General features: G+C 36.9%; 1 protein-coding gene and 1 long non-coding RNA gene across 5 annotated transcripts in view; one reads left to right on the top strand and one right to left on the bottom strand.

Annotated features, from left to right (window-relative positions):
• LOC135690482 (alpha-1,6-mannosylglycoprotein 6-beta-N-acetylglucosaminyltransferase A) overlaps positions 1-22,994 on the top strand; it is a 32,720-nt gene that overhangs the window by 5,756 nt on the left and 3,970 nt on the right. The window contains exons 1-19 of one of the 4 annotated variants that reach the window (XR_016145312.1): positions 10-278; positions 2,171-2,344; positions 3,028-3,137; positions 3,738-3,827; positions 4,489-4,542; positions 5,124-5,282; positions 5,674-5,837; positions 6,390-6,524; positions 7,655-7,791; positions 8,838-8,953; positions 9,439-9,504; positions 9,731-9,817; positions 10,431-10,514; positions 11,168-11,230; positions 12,135-12,251; positions 12,692-12,769; positions 13,155-13,257; positions 13,384-13,514; positions 14,447-14,582. Coding sequence is in view for 3 of the 4 variants with exons in the window: in XM_089116157.1 (XP_088972283.1) it covers positions 2,182-2,344; positions 3,028-3,137; positions 3,738-3,827; positions 4,489-4,542; positions 5,124-5,282; positions 5,674-5,837; positions 6,390-6,524; positions 7,655-7,791; positions 8,838-8,953; positions 9,439-9,504; positions 9,731-9,817; positions 10,431-10,514; positions 11,168-11,230; positions 12,135-12,251; positions 12,692-12,769; positions 13,155-13,257; positions 13,384-13,441 (1,784 nt within the window). In the remaining variant the exon portion in view is untranslated. Of the gene's footprint in view, positions 1-9; positions 279-2,170; positions 2,345-3,027; positions 3,138-3,737; positions 3,828-4,488; positions 4,543-5,123; positions 5,283-5,673; positions 5,838-6,389; positions 6,525-7,654; positions 7,792-8,837; positions 8,954-9,438; positions 9,505-9,730; positions 9,818-10,430; positions 10,515-11,167; positions 11,231-12,134; positions 12,252-12,691; positions 12,770-13,154; positions 13,258-13,383; positions 13,515-14,446; positions 14,583-22,994 lie in introns of those variants that run through there. The other 3 variants (XM_089116157.1, XM_065208044.2, XM_065208045.2) reach the window with 3 other exon arrangements.
• Positions 6,405-8,862, bottom strand: LOC148960450 (uncharacterized). The gene is made up of 2 exons (XR_016145313.1): positions 8,744-8,862; positions 6,405-6,615 (listed from the first exon to the last, which is right to left on the bottom strand). It is a non-coding gene; the product is annotated as an uncharacterized LOC148960450 (long non-coding RNA).

The following is a 22,994-nucleotide window of genomic DNA, read 5'->3' on the forward strand; positions in this document are numbered from 1 at the left end:
CATGTGCCCGTGTTTCTGATAGGCCTATTTCGATCCACAACTGGGTATATATATTTCCCAGCGTAGAGTTTTCGGTCTATGTTCTGACATTTTAAACTCTCAAGAGTGTCAGACGAAAAGCTTTAGTTTACTAAATGTTTGCTTTGTTCAAAGCCTCTTTCACTATTATGCATATCTGGTTCTACAATTAGTATGTTTAATCTTTGTTGGTAGCAGCCACATCGTATCGAGGGCATACTCGAGTGAGCGTGGGTGAGAAGTCAAGGCTTTGAGGCAACGTGAGTAGAAGTTCACGAAACGTTTCGAACATCTTCCTATCGCATCAGTTTTACTCTTTTTAAAGGACATGGAAGACACGGAGGAAATGAATTATTATGCTTTTGTAAAGTGTGCTGGGCTACCGAAGCTCCCCAGATTCACTGAAAAACGCCCCTAGGAAGAAGCTAGAATTTTTACCTTTAAAAGCATAAATACTTTTAACTCTACTTTTAAACGCCCTTATAAATTAAGAAGACATTTGTCAACAAGAATTACTGTTATTAAACATTTGTCAATATCTTTTACTATTATTGATATGTTTATCAATTTATTGAAGTTAGGCCAATACATTAGAAGCTGCAGAATAAAAGTTGATTCAACCTTACTGCAAAGTAAAATTGTTTAGAAAGAAAAAGATGCCAAATTTTGATAAGTAGATAAAACATAGCATGAAAAAACTGGCTAAGAATACATACATACATCTGAGTGATACACTGTTTGTCTACAATGATTTCCTTTTTGGTATTTACAGTTTGTAACATTTTGATTTGTCACAAATAGTCTTCATCATCTACAGTTGCATTCATCTCCCTTCCAGGTTTTTATTCTGCTTTTAAAGCTGGGGAGCATAGATATGGTCTCTATTCAGTAACTAACATAATATGATCTTATTGTAATACCAGATTATAACTCTGTTGTTCAGCATTTAAAAAACTGCGGGTGAATGAATGGGAAAAGATCAATGCCTGTTCATTACTAGCTTAAGCTGTTCAGTCAGGGCTGTCGCTAAACACTTTGTGCAAGCCACCAATTTGCCAAAAGAATAGGGCATGGCCTAAAATATATCAATTTTTGGGTGTGGCATTTTTACGCAGTTGATTTTATTTAGTATGTTCTCACCAGTTAATTATTGCTTTGATTTTGGCATTGTTATTTTCTTTGCCTGAGTACCTTCTTTGATTTTACTCCAGAAGTCAAGTTTTCAGCAATGAGACACCCTCATTTTTTCAAATAGTTCAGTACATCTAAATAGAACCTTAGCTAGCATGAGCAGGTCTCACAGGCAGGGCTGCTGAGAGGTTTCTGAGGCCTTGGGGGAAAATCGCCGAAAACTGAGAGAAGAGGCACCCTGCGAGCAGAGCGAGCAGAACTTTTCTGGACCGCGCCCTTTAGATTATCTTAAAATGCATTTCAAAACCCTTTAGACTATCTTGAAATGCATTTCAAAATATTTCTTGCAATCATTTCTTGCAATTTTTAAGAGTGTTTTACTGTTTTTACAACTTCACAAACTTCTGGAAAAATGTGACCCATATTTTCGCAAACATGGTGAAAACTATACTTATAATTCTGCAGAGCAAATAAAATCTTTAAAAATCATCAAACAAATTTTGCATGTCCTTTGCCACAAAATCTCAATGTTACACATATTTCATGCTTTCTTTTCTAACTGGACATTCATTTTGTTAATGCTAAATCTCCCCCCAATGATTTTGCAATATTTTCCCAAATTGGTACTCATAATTCAACATGTTTCCTCAAATGGTACCAATAGTTCTGCACAGTTCAAAAACATATACTGATAATTCCCCACTTTTCAGAAAAGAGATACCCCTAAAAAATGACAAATCCTAAATAATGTTTCAATCTATGTTACTCCGAAGAGTGTCAGATAAAATGCTTAAGTATGTTCTAAAATTTTTGCTTTTTTCAAAACCACTTTCTTGTTTTTCCATTTGTCCATTGTATCTAAAGACAGGAAGAAATTAACTTTTTTGCAACTTTGATTGAATATTTCACAATGAATATAGGGCTAGACAACTACAGTTTCCAGATGAAAGAAATGAGAAATAATTGAATTTTGATATGAAGAAAATTCAAAACACTTTTATTTTTTTAATTTCTTTCGTAGGTAAAAGTGAAATGCCTCTAAAGCCTTTAAGCATATTAACAAAAGGTGTCTTTAAAGGAAGATGGAACCTCACAAGCCTTCTGGTTGTTGTAGTCTTTCTTCAAGTGTATCTTCTTTTCCAAAATTTTGAAACCTTCAGATATATTGAGTTGCATGGATCAGATAACAGCCATGGTGAGTAGACTTGGACTTTCTGTTGCAGGTTTTTTAGCTGATTTTAAGTTTGTTTCCTGACAGTCTGTTGTTATATATAAAAACAACAGTTAATAATGATGAATAATGATAATGGTATATAGATTGTAATCTGACTGCTGCAATTGAGTATTGTAATTGAAGGGTCAGCTAAAACAATTGAAAGCAATGAACTAATATTGAAGCTCATATTATCTTTTGCTTAAAAGTAAAATGAAACTTACCATTGTAGCACCATTCTTTGTAATAATAGATTGTAATCTGACTGCTGCAATTGAGTATTGTAATTGATGGGTCAGTTAAAACAATTGAAAGCAATGAACTAGTATTGAAGCTCATATTATCTTTTGCTTAAAAGTGAAATGAAACTTACCATTGTAGCACCATTCCGCATAATATTTCTTTATTTGATTTTTCATATGCACTTATATCAGCATTTTACCAAATTAAGAAGGAAACCCTATCCATAATCACCACTAATATTTATTTGCCTTAATTTATTAGAATATAACTTATATAATACATTTGAATTCTGAGTGTTTTTCAAATAAATTTTTCTGCAAAATCTGTACCGAGCAAGTCTCAGAACATTTTGAGTAGGCATTCACAAAAAACTAGCTGCTTTGATGCACGGTGATTTTGATATGATTTAAATAATTTTGCAGGATACTTTCCAGAATCTGACGTTCGACCCAATGCAGTAAAATTAATGGCCCAAGATCCATGCCAACCAACAAACCATCGACTGTTTCCTCTTTGCAAAGAAAAATTCATTGTAATTAAACATTTTTGACATTATTTACACTGTCAAAAAAAATTGAATTTTTTTTATAGATTTTGATTATTTGACACTTTAGCAAGTTTTTCTTTTGTTTGTTGAGAGTAGCTCCATGGAGTATCAAGGCCAGATGACCTTATTCTTGCTGTCAATGGCACACAGTTGAATGCAACTGTTTTATAGCACGTACAAATTCGGAAATTATAGCTATAAATTTTGTCTTGAACCATCCTGTACTTGTAAGCCAAAGTGACATTCTGCAAGCAAGAAAATATTTTATTCCTTTTACCACTATTTTACTGCTTACTGATCATATTTTTAATTCTTTTTATGATTAAGTGTCACAAAACTACTGTCATTGTTGTTGTAAGTTTGTTTTATTTTATTAGATACCTATTCAGCAGCTCTGATTAAACAAAATCAGTCAAATGAAAGCTTTCCAGAGTCAACTTGACACTGGTAAAGATTTTCTTTCCCTTCAAGTTATAATTATTGCATAGTGCTCTTTGTTTGTAGTTGTGTATCAATTTAAGCTTGACGAGGCTACCCAGTTGACCTAAATATGTTTACAAATTGCAATTCTTGTTTCTGCCATAGTACATGAAGATGGCATACCAACTACCTTGCTTCAAAAACAAACATGACATTGATGGGTCTGACTGCTCAGTAATGAGATACCTAACAGAGGTACTTTTTAAGTTGAGCTTTTTAAATGCCTTGCTACAATATTACAATATTACTACAATACTAAGCAGATTAGCAAATCCCTTTGGAACAATACATTATCCCAGCAAATCCATCCAAATCAAGCCTCAGCCGAGTTACTTCAAAATTTCCACATCCTTTTCCATTATTTTTTCAGTCCTTTGGAAAATTTAATGCTCTAGCTTTGCCTTATCATACGAATGTATCACCCCTGTGTAACTAGCCCTATCCAATGTTATCCTTCCCTGACGAGAAATGTCATTTTTAGGGAGCCCCCTTTCAGAAAATTGAACAACATTTTGGAATTTCCCTGCATCTCTTGCAAGCTTTTTATTCTCAATCAACCACTTTGTCGATATCAAATAAGTTTTGTAGAGTTGTAAGCAAATTTATCTATTTTACTATGTTTCCTATTTGACTCTGGGCACTGCCGATGTGGCTGCAAAATTTACTCATAACCTGCCAGTGGAAATAATTTTATTTTTTTGCTTTTTTCTCAGTGAGTCATTTTAGTAGCAATTGCCTTTCGATCATGAATTCTGTCGATTCTAGTCATACATTGATTAGATATGTTCTTTGCATGTGAATTAGATGAGCATTTTACGACGCTATTGTGCTAAAGTTTATATTTATCTCCCTCCAGGTAGAGCCATTCTGTGTTAAGGCTAAACCAGTTTCAAAAATATCTAGCTTTAAGGTTTGTAGATTCTGGAATTCTTATGACCTTTTTTTGACGTAAACAGAGTTTTGTACCAAAATGCATCATAATAATGGATAGTTTTCACGTTTACCTTAAGTTATTCTTGTCTTGCTCTTTTCACTATCGAAAAGCTGTTTTCCCATTTACGTAGAGTAAAAAAAAAATGAATCCAAGTTTATAGTGATCACAGATTAATGTTGTTAAATAGAGGTGACCAATTTTCGTATGACAGTGCTTCCTAGGTGTCTTTTTAGGGGAAGCATCTTACCTAATTTGTGTCTTTTAAAGGTTTTAGTATTTCCTCAAATTTTATGATGCTCCTACCTAGTGTAAATAATATCCTAGTTTCTTAGAGAGTATGGAAGTCAACGGAGAACGGAATGAACGGAACGAAGTGATTTGGCTTTTAATGAGAGCGCTCTAGCGGTGTATCTTATCGTTTCAAAGAGCTTTTTGAAAAAGCGATTTTGCATTGAAATGATGATGGAGAGTTTTTATTTGCTGTAAGATAACAAAACATCCCAGAGCACAATTTCGCTAATGCTATTTCTGATTTGATGACATTGTATACGTTGCAGGCGGATTTTCGGGACGATCTTGATGGTCTCCTTAAGATTCTATCTTTGGATTTCTTTGATTGGATCAAACAACGCACAAGGCACATCTGGCCACAAGTAGTTGAAGCATCCAGATCTCTAAAGGAGCAAAAACATTTTCAGAATAGAAGAAAGAAGAAGGTATGTGTGATATGGACATATGACATTTGGTAAAACGAAGAAAGATGGAAGCTAAAGAGTCCAATACCATGTATTAATTGTTTTGACACTTTCGGCCACTTTGTTAGATGATCAAACAAATGTTGGATTAATGTTGACAGAAGCTGAAGTTGAATAAATAACTGTCTGTTACGCTTAAAATAGCAACTGGGATCTCCTCGGCATTATGTGAGTTTACTACCCACTTGTTGTTGATTTATTCAGACTGGGGAATGCGGCGGGGCTTGCAGTTTCACCCACCACCCATCTATAACGAAAAACTGACAATAATTAACTCAAACGAACATTTAGCCAGTGCCAAAAATTCTTAACTGTTGAATCAAAGTGGATTAAAAGTGTTTTTGCTTTGTAGATTTTCTTCTTTCTTGGTTCTATTGGATTTCAACTTAATATTTTGAAACTGGCTGGTCGCGGAGGTTTTGTAGGTGAACTGGTACAATGGACCGATTTGATGGCGACTTCATATGCACTCGGACATGACATCACCGTTGCCATGTATGAAAAGGATCTAAACAAGTAAGTCACATAGCATTTCAGACTTTAGTTTAAAATCAAGTCAACTAACATCCTCATAATCATCATCAACTTCATCGTGATCCTAATTTTACCCTAAGTTTCAATTCGTTTTAAGCCCTTTTTGACCTGTTTTTTTATATGGCTTGTCTGCATTAAATTCAATTCAACTGTGTATTGAAACTGGCGTGAACCGGGCTTAAAGCTTCTAGCGCAAGAATTAACGTGGTGGTTTGCGCTGTTCATTTAAAAAGGAATAATGGCGGGTAACATATAGCAGGTTTTTCGGTTGGGAATATTTTTACTTTTGCCTTTGCATTTGTGCGAAATATTAAATTACCAAGGATTAAACTCAGCGAAAACCAAATTTGCTGCCTAAAAAATATTTAAAAAGAGCAGTAAATGCTTTTAAAAAGAGATTGAAAATCTCTATTATGATTTTTATGTACAGATGAGTTATGAAGTTTAGACAGGAATATGATTATATTTTTAACATTTAGTTTCATATTTGTCATTGCTCAGAATCTAGCGAATAACTGTTCGTTATTGCTCAAGGTTTTTACCTAAAGATGACGAAGGCTGCGCCTCAAAAGATGCGGCAAACCACGATGAATTTGACTTGATATTTTCTGATGTGAACGGTGTTCTCATGATGCATAGATACGCTACCAGCAATTACGCAAGACTTCGGTATGTAGATCTTGTAGCAGCAGTATTTTCATTTCAAATCAGTTCTCATTTCGAATTCCACTGCAATTAGTTCTAGGTATACATGTGTAAACTAAAAAATAAATAGCAAAATTAGAAAAAATTATAAAGAAAGATTAATAACACAGTATTAACAGAAAATCAATACAATAACAAACTTGGAATAGAGAATAAAGTTAGAACTCCACAAAGAGTAATACAAGTCAGAGAACCTTTTCTCGGTAGATAAAATTGCTAATAGAGAAGGGATCACCCCTTAGAAAATTAAAAATGTTTTTGTATGATTTTACTGCCAAAGGAATTTTTCAACTGATTGTGCGCCAACCATGTTGGATGTAGCCGAAATATGGACTTAGTAAGAGAAATTGTTATCGTTTGTTTGTTTAGAAGGGAATTTCTTATTTCTGAAAGAATGTCGCTCCACCTTTTCCCTCGCGGATATCAAATCGACTTCAGGTCCTACGAATGCTGTTTTTATGAGTCAAAGACAAAATGCAATTATTAGATTGCCTAGTTGAGTGTTGGTTAATATTGGCATTGAAAGAAAAGTAATCATAAAATCAAGAGAGAATTTTCATTTGATTAGGTTCATAAACAAATGGCAGTAGCCTGAATTGAAACATTTCTGAAGTTTTTTTAAAGTAGGAAGAAGGGAGACAGGTTAAGTTGATGTTAAAAAAGTTCTGAAAGGTTTTTCTGAAGTTCAAAATTGCCCCAAAATATGGGGTAATTGTTTAGCACACAACTTTAAGGGGAATGTGAAATACGTTGACTTTTCTAACGCCCTCATGAGCAGCCTAGCATTTCTTTATGTTCTTTGACAGCACATGCCTATCCTGTTTTGGTACCCGCGATTCTTAGGTTTCCAGCCTCATGACCTTGCTCTGGATTGTATCTCTTTCAACACATCCACTGCATATGCTCGCAAACCATGAGCTAGATCTGCAAACAGCCATTCAGTATTACGTTTTTGGAAGCTTGTTCTTACATATCATACGTTTTCCATTATATGGATCTCCGTGTCTCATTTGTTAAATTACTGTTATGAATTGATCGGATAATTATTCATCTATCTGCTATATGCGAATATATGCTACTATTTCATTTTACAGATGTAAAATTCGACTTCTGGACTCGTTTGGCACCGAAGCAGAATTCAACTATGGCGGTTATGATCAGCCTATCCTTGGAGGGCCTAGCATGTGGGGAAGGCTTGACTTGCAGCTGCAACAATTTCTAACCTATTTCCGTACGTCTAGCTTCAACGTTTTTGCCTTGTAATTAGTCTTAGGTGATGCTTTCATATCCAGAAGGCCTAAAAGCTACATTAAGTGAAAGGGTCTTGAAATTCAATTGTTTTTGCAAGCGAAAATCAGTTTGAAAACCACGATGATGGCAGTATATTGAGCGTCACTAGGTAGTTGTATAAGGAAAATGCGACCAACGTTCAAGCGTTTCTGCAAAGACATAGTGACGGGGCTTAAGTGTTGTTAGGCCGTTTATGCACTCTTTTCAATCCTTCAATGATTATTCTATGAAAAGGAAATTCTATGAAAATGATCAGGAAAATTCCTATGTAAATGGCAGAAAGCCAAGGCACTGTAGTTTCAAGAGTTGCTCTTGGTATGCCAGGCCAAATTGCAGGCCTATATCAATATTTTCTTTCATTTATCGAGCCTTTGAAATGTTAGTTTTTAAGACAATGTGCGATCTCCGTTGCGGAAGCATAAAAAGTCATATGACTTTGCGTTCTATTGTTTTAAACATTTCGAATACTAGAGATTGATGGCTTCTTTATGAGGGAAATCTTGATTACGCTGAAATCACCTTCTCAGAAAGCATTCGATATCATCTTTCATGACATCCTATGAAAGAATCTTGCAAAAGTTGGGACGTGTAGATCGAATTCCTGAATGACGCTTAAGCGGATTTCGCGTTAGGCGGTTTTCGCGTGAGGCGGTTTTGAGATTAGGCTGTTTTTGCGTTAGGCCGTTCACGACGTTAGCAAATTCAGGATGAAGAGTGAACAAATTCAGGACTAAGAGTGAATTTTGCTGCCAGTGACCAGCAAAACTTTTTTCTGTCTCAAAATCGACGAATTGTTTTTTTGAGATTAACAAGTAAATCAATAAGTATTGCATGAAACGGCAAAAACAGAAAAGAAACAATTAACTTCCAATACCATTCCTAATTGAACATACCCTGTGTCGGATGAAATGAATGATATCAGAGTAACTTTCTTTTGCACCTTTGTCCTCACGTGTGAGTTTTCATTGGGTTTTTCGATACCAACAGCTCACAGTCCTGACAACACGTTTCTTGGATTCATTGCTGGCAGTGTTAAAGAAAAGAAACTATTCAAAAAGAATCAAGCATTGATTTATGGAAAGCTAGCTATGTATTTAGATTTTGTAAGTAATCATTTGAAAATTTTTAACTTATGTTATAATTACCAAATATTTTTTGATGTTGCAATGCTTATAACATTGCGAACACGACATTCGCCTTGCTAGTGAATTATAGAAGAGACTTTTGACAGTGGTTGATTGGAGCATGAAACCAAGCTTCTTGTGACTTTTCAATTTGCCTTAATTGAGAGGTTTTGTAATAACAGGGGGTTGGTAAAATTTCTATGAATGAAGAAAGAGTGGTTGAACAAGAAACTCTCTATAGTTGCAAAACGCAGCAGCTATGATGCTTTCGTGTAGGCAGCAAATACATAGGGAGGAATTTTTCACAGTTTCTTGGCTTAAATACGAGTCATAACAAGTGATTTTGGTGGTAAAACTGGGCATCGGAGAGTAGCTGATGCAGCAATCTTTGAAAATAATGTGTCTAATGTGTCTCGTTTCCTTTTCAAGGCAGCTTTAAATGTTAATCAAATTTGTCATTTCAGGTAGATCATAAATATTTGGATACAATAAAAGACTATTTTGAAGTTCATTCTACCTTTGCAAAAAAGGTGAGCTTTCTCTTTAGCTTAATGATAAACAAATGTGCTTGGTTGGTTCCTTGACGCTCTGTGTTAGAGACTTCCTTCCTTCGTTTCGGCAGTGATGATATGTACAGAAAGCACACCGCGTGTCATCATCATCATAATCATCGTAACCATTATCATGAATGGTAAGCCAGTCTTTGATGAAAGCCCATTCGCTATTTCAATCTGCATCATTTAACTTTTCTCGTAGAAAGATGATGGTCCTTTACCAAGTTACATTGTCAATCATGGTGTTGTGAAATCTGACGAATTAAAGAAGATATTAGAAGAGACAAAGGTTTGTGCTTGTTAAGAGTTGTCAACAGTTTGGCAAAAAACTTTAAGCTGAAGTTGTTTTTCCTTTAGTCTTTTGTCAAAATGACTAGTTATATAGTAATCAATACGAAACAGTTTGACGGACTGGTCGAACTCAGTCCGAGAATGGTCGGTGATGTCCTATGGCAGGTTTTATGTGCAGATAAAAAACAACAGGGTGTTTAAGATTCGATAACAGAAGTTTAAATTTTTCATTAATCGTGCCTAGAGCATCGCGATGCAATCTGCGTCATTTCAAAGTATGATTTCTGTACAATGTAGCCCAATAATTTTTTCTTGAATGTTAGATGACTTGTAGTATATCTAAGCATGTTTAGAAGTGTTTCATTCAATTTTTCTATTATTCTGAACTCGACTTGGAGACAGTGCCTCATGAGATAAAATCTTTTTTAATTTTGCAGAAATTTTCTGTGTATTGTGAGATTGTCAGTATTTTGAGGCTGTCGTTATCAAATATCTTTTTAATGAAATAGTTTTTAGGTTTTTTTTGCGGTGGTTCCGATTTGCAATATTGTTCTCGTTCTTTTATTCGCAGAAGTATTCAATTTACATTTGTATTAATATTTGCCTTTTAGCTATTTATTGGTTTGGGGTTTCCATTTGAAGGCCCTGGCGCTCTAGAGGCAGTTGCAAACGGGGCTGTTTTCCTTAATCCAAAGGTAGATGTTCGCAGTTATAACTTTTTTATGTATTTAATATTTCGTAGAGGGAATGTTCTACGAAAATATTTTTCTAGGTAAGTTCTCATACCGCCAAACATTCAGTAAGGCTTTTTAAGTTTTCATGGTTGGCAAAGAGTCAGTGGAGAGAGCATACGTATTTAAACTTTGGTATGACATCGTTGTTTTAGTTGCATTAACGCTATTTGCATGGCATATTTTGGAAAGCATCATTTCAACTTTGCCTGCATTTAACACTTTCTTTAGGCTTGTTTGTATGATGTTTGAGCCATGACAATCTTTACCTAGCAAGGTGATTTTCATTCAGTTTGTTTTCTAGAGTTTGCTCTGTGATCAAAGGGCAACTAAGAGATCTTATTAAAATATCCAAGTAGATTACTATGTGATTAATGAAAATTACTGTTTACTGGTCTGTCATACCGCAATTGTTGATGCCGTATAGTCCGAGCTGTTAGCGCTTTGAATTTTTGAAAGGAAGGTTTCCAGCATGATCTTTCAGAGCGTTTTGCTGCCCACAAACTATAGAAGCTCGCTCTTTACCGAATGATTGTTAATGTAGCTTTTTGGCTAACTTTGTTTTATTGATTTCTTGTCACCTTTTATTGATAAAGTGTCTTGTTTTTAATTTTTAGTTTAGTCCAGCAAAAAACAAACTAAATGATGTTTTCTTCAAGGAAAAGCCAACCTTAAGAAAGGTTTGTGTGGACATGTTTTGTATTTTGACACACAGAAGTTGTTCTTGTCCAGCCAAGCGTTGCAGCAGTGTTGATTAAAAATAGTTAGCTTTGTGTACATTGAATTGTTATATTTAGTGTTGATGGTTGTTTAACCAAACTTTAACTCAAAATAGGGGTGAAATTGTAATCACAGCCAAAGACCTGCAAAAATTCCTTGAATCATAACAGATGCTAGTACATCTGACCAAGGCAACCTGTTAAAATATTAGTCATTATTATTATCATTATTATTCATCAATATGTTTTCCCCTACCAAAAAGAGTAGCTGTTTTTGCACTAAGGTCTCCGTGGAAAAGCCCACTTGCTAAACAGTGTCTTTGGAAGACTTTCCCGAGCCGAGTTCCATCCAAACCGAATTCAATCGAAGATTTGCTAAATGTTGTAAAGAACTGCATTATGAGAAAACAGATTCCCTCGACCTCCAATATCTCCTTCGCAGCTTAGATTTGCCCTCGCAGTAGTACCAATGCCTTGCGGATTTAACAAAAATATACTTCGGGAAAGTCTAGGATCAAGCTGAACTTACCATTTACTTCATTCGTGTAATAAAATTCAAAATACATTTTTTATCTTTGACTTGTTTGAATAACACAAAAATATTGAATACCAAACAAAGAATATTGAAGAAATATATGAAACGCTATTAACAATTTTGATTTATCACAATTCTTGAGATTTCGCTCAATGGTATATATATATATATTTATTGGCTGGACAGATAGACATATAAATCGAATGATGTAAGCAATTGCTTGTGTTAGACATAGGTCACTGTTCAAAGATTGTGGTTATTTAATGTAATAAAGTTATTCTGCAAATTTTTAAATATAATCTCATGAAATATAACGTCTATCTTTTTTAGGTTACGTCACAAAATCCTTACATGGAAGATTTTATTGGCGAGCCTTATGTCTTCACAGTTGATCCAAAAAATATCACATCGTTGGTCGAATTTCTCAAAAATTTGAAAAAATCCAATGTAAATATTTCAAATCTTGTTCGTGTTTAACGTCGTCTTTTTTCAGTTACCCCTAAATTTTTTATCGTTAAGTCCAAGCCATAAACATTTAGGTTTTCCTGAGGCAGAGCATGAATATACCATTGAAGAGCGCCGATGTATATAATTTTCACACTGGCATGTTCATTTTTCACTTTAGCTCTTAAAGTACATATTGTTCGGTGACTTTCCAACCCCTCCCTTTATAATTGCCGAATGGTGAAAAATAAAATTTTAGCGATGTTCATAATGATTTATAAGCCTCATAGCTAAGTTATGAATTATATTTTGAATTGGCAGGTCAGTTATTTTTCATAGTCACTAACTAGGAACGTTCATTGCTCACAAAAGGCTTTCTAGGACCAAGGTGGACCTTCCCATTAAGAGAACATCTCGTGTATGTTTACTTTTTTCTACGTTAGAGCTTCAAACAATATTTACCTAGAGAGTTCACCGCCGTCGGCATGATGGAAAGAGTACACGCTCTTATTCAACACCAGGTTTGTTAGCAGTTTTGTGCTTGTTACTTCATATTGAACGCACCAAGATATAATGGCTCCTTGAGATTAAAAGAACATTAGATATTTATCTGTTGAATCGATTGGCTCTTTGCGGTCATTGTATCTGAAGCGAATTGAAATAAAGCAGTTTTATCTTTCATCTATTTCTGTTTGTAAGGCAGAAACACATCTGTTTAAAAAACCAAATGCCTTTAATTTGTCTAAAGTTTTGCTGATGGTCATTTAGTGCCATATTCGGTTCCTCGCTTTAAGGAATTTTGCATCCGCATGCTTGTGCTTTATTTGAATGTAGCTCAACAGATTTGTGAAATAACCATTTTTGCCCGTTAGACACCGATTTCACAATATTTTCATCTTATTTTAGGATTTCTGTGACCCAAATGCTCCAAGATGGCCTCCAATTAGAAATTTGGAAGTGTACTTGGCTCCAAGAGGCGTATCCTGCAAAAATCTCTGTAGAAAAAAAGGTGAATTGTTTTGTGCAAAATCTACATTGAAGGAATATTGTTCATTTTTCTATTTGGAATAGTTTGATACATTTGAAAAGAGGAAATGAGTTTGCGACAAATTTTATAAGTTTTGTTTTTTTGCAGGGAAGATATGTGAGCCTTCATATTTCTCAGATATCAATGTGATTCAAACATTTGAAAGGTAAGCTGCACTTTGTCGAATTTTGCAAAAATTTTCCGAAACCTATTTGTCCTGCCCATTTTTTCTTCCTGTTCTTAAGGTTACGGTAAACGTTTTCTGGATGAAAACATCATTTTTTCGATTTTTTCACATTCAAGTAGCCGAACTTTCAAGGCACACAATGATACCAAATTGGAAACAAACAGAAATTTTGAAAGTGGAAAAAATCCCAAGTAAACGAAGGTTTCCATAATTTCTTTATCAAAACTTTTAGTTGAGGCCTGAAAATCTCTTGACCTTTTTAGCCGATTATCGTTGCTTTGCGGTTGTAGTCGCATGTCTCATATACAATATCGCATGGCACATTCATATACCCAATGTACGGCCGTGTTTATTTAAACAGGCTTATTGATCTTAAATCTTCAAGTGACTTGACCCGGATTACACTGTGGTTTACGAGTGTATCTTGCAAGTGCGATTAGTAAAATCCTGTTTTCTCCGGACTCGAAATTCCTCTACATGCAGGTACGAAAAAGCTATTATGTACCCAAGGAACCAATCGAATGGCTCGGAAATTTGCACACGGCCAGGGCAGGCGTTGGGCAAACAAAGTGTGTCGCAAAATTTTTTTATTTTCTCTGGTCCGTCTTTTATACACAAATACAGCTGCGGGAGGGTGGAAAAATTATTTGCCAATTTTTGACAGGGTATAGTTTAAAGAAGAGGAGGAATTTAAAAAATCTGAGACACACTTTGGTAGCTTAGGACCGGCACTTCCTGCTGGTCTAAGTCAGATTTTGTTACCTCAAACGCAAGGGTACATAATAGCTTTTGAAGGTGGTACACTTTTTGACCAGTAAATTCGCATGGAAAATAACATTTAACATTATTTGCCAATAATTTTTATCTGGCTAGATACGCCATAATCTTGTGCATCGAATGATATATAGTTTATCCAGATTCCTTAAGCCGTTTGGCCTTTAGGAAGGAAAAACCAATTTTCGTGTTCAAAACGTTTACCGTAACCTTAAAGGACTTATGCCACCTATTTTGGCGCCAAATTTTTTCCTCTTGATACTTGTAAATAAAGACTATCTGAGTATGCTTCCAAAATATTGCCACGATCTGGGTTTGTAAGACCCCCAAAACGGCTGTTTTGAATTATGGCGGGAAACGTATCACGTGATGCTGTGACGTAGAAGTTGACAACCTCGACATTGAAAGCATTGCAATTTTGAGGACAAATTATTGGATGATGTTTTTCTGGGGTAGTTTTGGGTAGATTTTGAATCTGGATGTTGATATGGCGTGCTTGGAGGTGTTTCCAAGATATGGTCGATAGGGTCGAAGGGGAAATTTCATGTCTCTGTATAAATCATTTTGGCAAGAAAAATACGAGATAGCAATTAGACAGGTCATTTGCTGGAAAAATTAGGCCTTTTTTCCTGTCAAGGTTTTCTTTTCGGATACCTTGCCAAGAAACATTTTGGAAAAGATTAGGACTTGGGGCATGTTGAAATTTGCCGAAAAATTCAAAATGGCGGAATTTTTCAAAATGGCGGACTTTTTACACTGTTTTGGCCATAATGCACCGATTTAATCTTCTAAGAAAAGCATTACTTGGCATCAAAGTGTCCTGTTACGTCATAAACATGTTTGTTGCCATGAATGATCATCAAAAATTCAAAATGGTGCTCTTAAGGAGGTAGAACTAAAAAGAAATCAACAATTTTGGCGCTTCGCTCCATACCAACAAAGTTACTGTGGTCAGAAACCTTATAAAAGATAAACAAATGTAACGACAGAGTCCCACAAGTAAGGATAGGGCTCTATGAAATAAAAAAATCCAATTTCACATGGCAAAAAATCATACCGAAATTTGAAAAATTTGAAGGTTTTATTATAGTCCAACTCAATCATAAATTTAAATTCACCTTTGTTGCCTCCGTACATGACAGTTCGAAAGAACTCTTTTGCACAAGACAAAAATCCGATGGAAGCCAGAGTGGAACCAAAATTGTTCAGCAGGTTAAGGCATTTCAATTTTACCATCTTTTTCCATGGCTTTAATTTTCCAATTCCAAATGGAAAAGACGTCGTATCACAACCAGTGATGCTGTGGTATGCTGGCAAAATAGCACAAGCTTCTGTGCCGATATTTACACAAATTGACTCGATATTTATGAATCTTTCATGCCCTATCTTCATTTGCCACTTCTGTTCAAAAACCCGTGTTGGAAAGGCATGAACCATTAACACTAAGACATCAGTGTCTGTAGCATGTACGATCACAGGTGCATCTAATTTATCTGCCTCTAGGATCAAGCGGGTATCAGCTTCACGGTGGTTGCTGTCTTCAAGTTCTGTGAAGTTATCATTAGAAATTAGCCATGTCTTTTCATTTTCTGTTATTTGAAGTGGTATTTTGAACATGCCTTTGTGGTTTTTGGCGTAATTTACCAAGAAACGTATTAGCTCTGTTTTATTCTCTGCGTTGTGGAGGAAAGTGTCCCAATCCTTTCGTGGTGGCATACTTTGCTCTTGACTTGTAATGAACACTCTTTTGCCAGAGTGCCCGCGGCGACGCTGGGTAAGTTGTTTTGTTGTCTCCTGTGTGTAATTATCGAATATCACAGCAATTGAATGTGCTTGATAAGAGGCTGCAGGTGTGCAGAATCTGAAGTATGCCTTTGCGTACTCTCCCCAAGTAGGTTTACTTTTGATTGACCTTACTGCAGCCATGCCGTCAACTAACCATGCTGCTTTAGACAAAGGTGTTTGCACTTCTGCTAAAGATTCTTCTATCAGAAAATTTCGTAATGCAGCTTTGCAGCCTTGTCTGAGATCACTGTCAGGTGATGCTAAAGCTAGTGGAACAGTTGTAAGAGGATAAGAGTGTGCGTCTCTTGGACTTGTAGCCTTACCAACGAGTGATCCAAAGGCTTGCCTGTCCTCCTTGAGAATGCTTATGGCTTTGGGAATCTTTTTTGCCCGCTCCATGCCAGTTTTGATCCTAGGATTTTTTTATTGATGCAAATATACTAACCCTATTTTCTTTGGCTTTGAGTCTTTCGTCAATAAACTCAGCATACATTGCTTCTCCTACTGCAGATGAATTCAGAAGTCCCTCAATGACCGATGGCTCGATTTCGGCTCCAGTTTTGAAATGTCTTGCAGGACCATCTAGAAATGGATCAAAATACTTATCAAACTGCAAAACAAGAACTTCGTTGCCTCGTGCTTCTTTATCGCACCAATAGTTGTTTCTTTGTGAACGGACTGCGTCAAAACATCCAATCGTTCTTTCAGTTTGGCTCGAACAGTAGCCATGAAATGACTGGTCTTTACAAAGGTATCAACAGCCTTCTCATCGGTGCCAAATCCACCTTGCATGGGGCTCCCTCTGACCCTTACCTTTTTGTTAATGGTTGTTTCGGTTATCAAGTCACCATGGATAGTCGAGTATGGTTTGCCAGAGACTGAACCACCAAAGCCATTAACCAGAAGGTCATTCCATGCTCCTTCTTGCTTTGATCTAATATCCTGCAGCTTGACATGTTGAAATGTAAGATAACGGGCATAGTTTTGATGCCCAAATGCAAAACACTTTGGCAACAAAACACGCTCTGCTGCTAAATGGCGCTCAATTGTATTTTCTCTTACAGCACTGACGAAGCATAGCATAGCCGAGACATCGCGAATGTATTGCATCATCATTTGAGCTTGTGTGCCAAAGACATCTGTTAAATTGTTTATCATCTGTTTGAATTTTGGTGAATTAGTTATTGATTTTAAATTGGCGGTTGATTGGACAAGTCTCAAATTTACAATTTGCCTTTTGAATCCTGGAGTGAATACACCTTTGTTCAGAACACCCTTCATTCGATAGCGAAGCAAGGCTTCAAAAGCCTGTTTGTGTAGCCTTATGCTTCTATGGTAATGCCTTCCCTCCATTGCTTGATCAGCAGACCCTTGAGCTATCACATCGGCTTCTATCCACCATTCCTTGAGTCCGAGACAAGAATACTTCTTTCCAAGGATCTTCAAATTGACCATTATCGTGTGGAAGCCGCCCAAGAAGGTAATGATTTGATCGTATTTCCCTTGGTTTAGCCATTGAATGATAAGAACTTTTGAATGAATTGCTTGATCTGCATGAAGAAAAATATGATCTATTTCTAGCTGATCAAGCATCTTCTGAATCATGTCCATATACCATTTGACGACGTTATCATGTGGAGGAAAAGGAATAACAGGAAGATATTCTAGTTTGCACCTTCTTGTAGTGCAATCTGTTACAGCTTTCATGAAGTTTGTCCATGATCCAACTGGCTGGAGAGCATCAGTGTCTAATTCAGGCTGTATTTCTAGAAGCATCTCTTTACTTACAGCTCCACACAATACCCAAGCTACATCACGATAAAATGCTTCTTCGATTAGCGGTGAATCTTTGAATTTGTCTTCAAAATCAGGCATTGCTGGAGGGTCTGCCCGTTTCTTTGGAATAACATATGAACCAAAATCTTTCTTTCCGTGGTGTAATAGATCTACGCATGGTTCATATAAACGTGTCCCTTTATCACCAGGAAATGATGGTTGGAAATCGTTCCCGTGGTGTGGTGCGTCGTCTGTGACCCAGTCAAAGTTTGCTGTCGGCCATCAGAATTATCAAAAGTAATGTGAACTGCTCTACCTTTTACAAATCCTGGTGGAAGCATCTGAGCATGCTCCATTGTTACCGCTTCGGCCCAAGAATTGCTAAGCAACCTGACGTCATTGTAAGATATTCCAATACCACCACAGTGCAATAGTCTTGATGTCTCCTTACTTCCGGTTAATCTGTTAACGGTCAAGCCCATCGCAATGTTTAAAGGTGACCTGCCGTGTAATGTCAGTGCTTCCCATCCCTGAGCAAGAATGGATATTTTTTGATTCAAGTCCTTGGGTACACTGACAATCCCATTTTGATTGATAGGCCATTTGTCATTCAACGACAGAGCAATTGCATTGAAAATACACTCTAGCGGGAAAAAAGTCTCCAAAGACTCACAAAGCTCTTCAGTTGTTGGTGGCCAGGTAAGTGGATGTCTGTTTGCCAGTTTTCTTCTTACAAGTCTGGCAAAAGCCTTGGTTAGATCAACTTCTCTCAAACCATGACCCTTCAATGCAGCCTCGACATAGGTAACAGGTTCAACTGTGTTGGAATGCAGGACTTGTTTCTTTTGACCAACTTTAGAAAAGGCAATTTCATCTGGAAAGGTTTGCTCAATATGTGTCTTCAGATACTTTGTTTGCCTTATAGGTGGTTCGCTTAGACCAAAGTCAGAACTGATCTCTGCAAAGTCTTTTAACAGCTCAGTCATGAGAAAGGATTCTTTATCTTGAATCACCCTTCGCCTAATCATCTCATCAAAGTACCCCATAACTTTCCGTTCCTGCTCCGCGTTATATGCCAATGTCTCCTTCTTGTCATACGAATAAGAAAATGACGCATAACATTTCTTATGATAATAGACATCTGCTGCAAAAACATCATAGGAGGCACCATTTAGTAAGATGTCAATTCTCTTAGCTGCTTCATAATGGCGATCTTGCTCATCTAACAACTTCTTGGCAACCAAGGTTTTCAATTTTCGTGCTGCTTTTTCTTCCGAACAGCGTGCCAATCCCCCATCATTGTATGGAAGTGCATCGTCACTCGAACGTTCGTTGCAAATCAAACAAGATTTTTCAGTTCTTTTTTCTCGTAAAAGCTTGGTTCTCTTCTTCCTACTTGTGGAGACTAATGATTCGTCATCGCTATAACTTTTACGTGATTCTTGATCATCACATAAGGCATCATTTTCCTCGAGCTTTGCCGACTGCAACTGTTTTGTCTTCAGCATGCTTCTGAAAGAAACTGCGCATCCTTTATGAGTGTACAATGTCTCAGTTAAACATTGGGGAAGCCTCAATGATGCCTCACGAAATGCCTCGTAAGGTTGTTCAATACAAACTCGCTTGTCGATTTTTGACCAAAGACGAGCATTCTTCTGAATGGTATCAAAAGCTATTGACTAGATAGCCTTTTTGTCCTTGTCATCAATAAGCAAATCGCATAAAATACACCGATTAATTCCAGGACCATCGAATTGCAGGTAGGGATTTGCCGACATAATTCCAATGCTGCAATAACCATACAGTGTTTAACAGTTTAATTTCAACACAGCAAAGTTGTCTTCCATTCCTTTAAAATGTCTCAGCATCTTCTATTATCAAGCCCTCTTAGTAAAGCTAAGAAAATCACAGAGAATATTGTAAATGGCTTTGAAAAAAGCAAACATTTTACAACATACTTAAAGCTTTTTCGTCTGACACTCCTCAGAGCATAAAACGTCAGAATAAGGTTCCGAAAAAACACGTTAGAAAAATATATACCCAGTTGTGGATCGAAATAGGCCAATCAGAAAAACGCAAGCACAAGACCGGTATAGTTGACCAATCAGTGCCGCGAGCCTAAAGAAAAATTACCAATGGAGTCCAAGAGAGAAAACGAACTCCTTTTGTCTACACAATGGCGGCTTTTTCGTTTTTATGTAGATTGACTCCAAAACTGCTAGATGGAAAGACGACCGGGCTCTGCCAATTATCCGAAACATGTCGTCATTATAGAGTTTTGCACAATCTGGGTTGTCTAAAAGATGTTGACCAATGGCAGAATCACTTGTTTTAACAGTGTTTCTAGACCTACAAGATCGAGGAGGCTGTTCTCTTTGAGGGGCAGTTTTGTTTCGTATGTTGGAAGGAACATGCTGTTTTATCCTATCCCCCAATCTTTGGGTTGTGCGCCCTACGTAGCCAAAATCACACTGGCACGTAAATTCATAAATGACGGAACTTTTTTGTTTGGTAGGGACGCAATCCTTTTGAATGGATGGAAGGGCTCTCCTAGTGCTGTAAACAATCCGAGGATTGACAGCAAAGAAACAATTGGTTATGGCTTGCCTAATTTGACTCTCGAATCGCAAGGAAGTGTTACCAATCCATGGTAGTTTCAAATAAACTGGGCACTTTTGCGGACCAAACTTTTGAACAGCCGAAAAACTTGCGATCTTCTCCTTAGTATAAGATAAAATGACGTCTTCAGGATAGCCGTTGTCCAAGAAGATCGTTTTGAGTTTTTCCAGTTCAGCGTGCAGTTTAGATTTCGAGCAGATCATAAGTGCCCTATGTACTAATGTTTTGACAAGGTTGACTTTGCGTTGTTTTGGGCAAAATGAATTCCAGCGTATGTACTGACCGGTAAAAGTAGGCTTGCGATATACACTGGTAAGAAATCCAGTGTTAGACTTTTCGACCAAAACATCTAAAAATGGTAAGGAATCATTTTCTTCCTTTTCAAACGTAAACTGGAGGGCTGGGTGTAGGCTATTTAGGTGTTTTAGAAAAATATCACACTCAGCCTCTGTTTTGAAAATGGTATATGTTTGTTCACATTTTTCAAGCAGAGGTACACTAAACAGGAGATTGAGGATCTCAACCAACTGGTGAAGTTAAGAGGTAAGCTGAGGACGGCCAGGTTCTCTTTATCATTTCTCAATTTATGTTTGACTAACCGAGTTGTGCCAAAATTTATCACCGCTCGTATTTCCAAGTCTGGTGTTAGACAAAGTCCAACCATTGAGCGCGCTTTTCTCCATGATGAGATTCAGAAAAGAAAAACCAATGTTCTGAACTTAAAATGCCTGTATACACGCCAATGGTCTAAAACGCGTCCATTTCTTTCATTCCTTGACAATTTTCGACTTTGCCGCTACATTTCTGAAATTGACCAGCGGACACTAAAACATACCACGGAAAAACACAATAGGAATATTGGCTTGCTAGTAAGGAAACGTTTCGGTGGCATGTTGAGCGACACCAAAAAACATATTTTTAATTTCTCGGATTATTCTCTCTCTGATACTGAAACATTTGTCTTAGGTAATGGACTCGAATTTTGTATCCCACCCCTAACAATCAACAGAGAGGAACTCTTTGCTGAATTCGAAATTTTACACGCTCAACTTGCTAAGCACGAGATTTCTAACTCTTTGGAGTTTAACAAATTACGAGCACGACTAAGCGATTTGGCGTACGCTTACAGCGGCTCTCCCATCGACCACTCAGATTTTCTTTTGCATAGAGAACATTTCCAAGCACTAAAATCTCTACGGGCTAACAATGACATCTTTATTACAAAACCTGATAAAGGGTCTGGAGTGGTAATTTTAAACAAAAAGGACTACATCAATAAAATGGAGGTAATTCTCCACGACAAAGAAAAATTTACTAAATTGGGTGATGTCGAAACACATGACAAAACGGCCAAACTAGAGCGGAAACTCCAAAAACGTTTGTTGGAACTGGTCAACTCAAAAATGTTGGCTACAGAAATTTATGATAGGATAAGACCCACGGGCTCTCAACGACCACAAATGTATGGCCTCCCTAAAATACACAAGCCGAACGTCCCACTTAGACCTATCTTGTCTATGATTGGCTCAGCACAACACGAACTGGCTAAGTGGCTTTCTGAAGTTTTGGACCCTGTTCTTCAAAAATATTCAAAACATTGCATCAAGGATTCTTTTACGTTCGCTGAGTTCATGCAAAACTAAAGTCAACCTTGTCAAAACATTAGTACATAGGGCACTTATGATCTGCTCGAAATCTAAACTGCACGCTGAACTGGAAAAACTCAAAACGATCTTCTTGGACAACGGCTATCCTGAAGACGTCATTTTATCTTATACTAAGGAGAAGATCGCAAGTTTTTCGGCTGTTCAAAAGTTTGGTCCGCAAAAGTGCCCAGTTTATTTGAAACTACCATGGATTGGTAACACTTCCTTGCGATTCGAGAGTCAAATTAGGCAAGCCATAACCAATTGTTTCTTTGCTGTCAATCCTCGGATTGTTTACAGCACTAGGAGAGCCCTTCCATCCATTCAAAAGGATTGCGTCCCTACCAAACAAAAAAGTTCCGTCATTTATGAATTTACGTGCCAGTGTGATTCTGGCTACGTAGGGCGCACAACCCAAAGATTGGGGGATAGGATAAAACAGCATGTTCCTTCCAACATACGAAACAAAACTGCCCCTCAAAGAGAACAGCCTCCTCGATCTTGTAGGTCTAGAAACACTGTTAAAACAAGTGATTCTGCCATTGGTCAACATCTTTTAGACAACCCAGATTGTGCAAAACTCTATAATGACGACATGTTTCGGATAATTGGCAGAGCCCGGTCGTCTTTCCATCTAGCAGTTTTGGAGTCAATCTACATAAAAACGAAAAAGCCGCCATTGTGTAGACAAAAGGAGTTCGTTTTCTCTCTTGGACTCCATTGGTAATTTTTCTTTAGGCTCGCGGCACTGATTGGTCAACTATACCGGTCTTGTGCTTGCGTTTTTCTGATTGGCCTATTTCGATCCACAACTGGGTATATATTTTTCTAACGTGTTTTTTCGGAACCTTATTCTGACGTTTTATGCTCTGAGGAGTGTCAGACGAAAAAGCTTTAAGTATGTTGTAAAATGTTTGCTTTTTTCAAAGCCA

Source organism: Rhopilema esculentum, chromosome 4 (assembly GCF_057945365.1).
Source record: "Rhopilema esculentum isolate cy_ngs chromosome 4, ASM5794536v1, whole genome shotgun sequence".
Classification (NCBI taxonomy): domain Eukaryota; kingdom Metazoa; phylum Cnidaria; class Scyphozoa; order Rhizostomeae; family Rhizostomatidae; genus Rhopilema; species Rhopilema esculentum.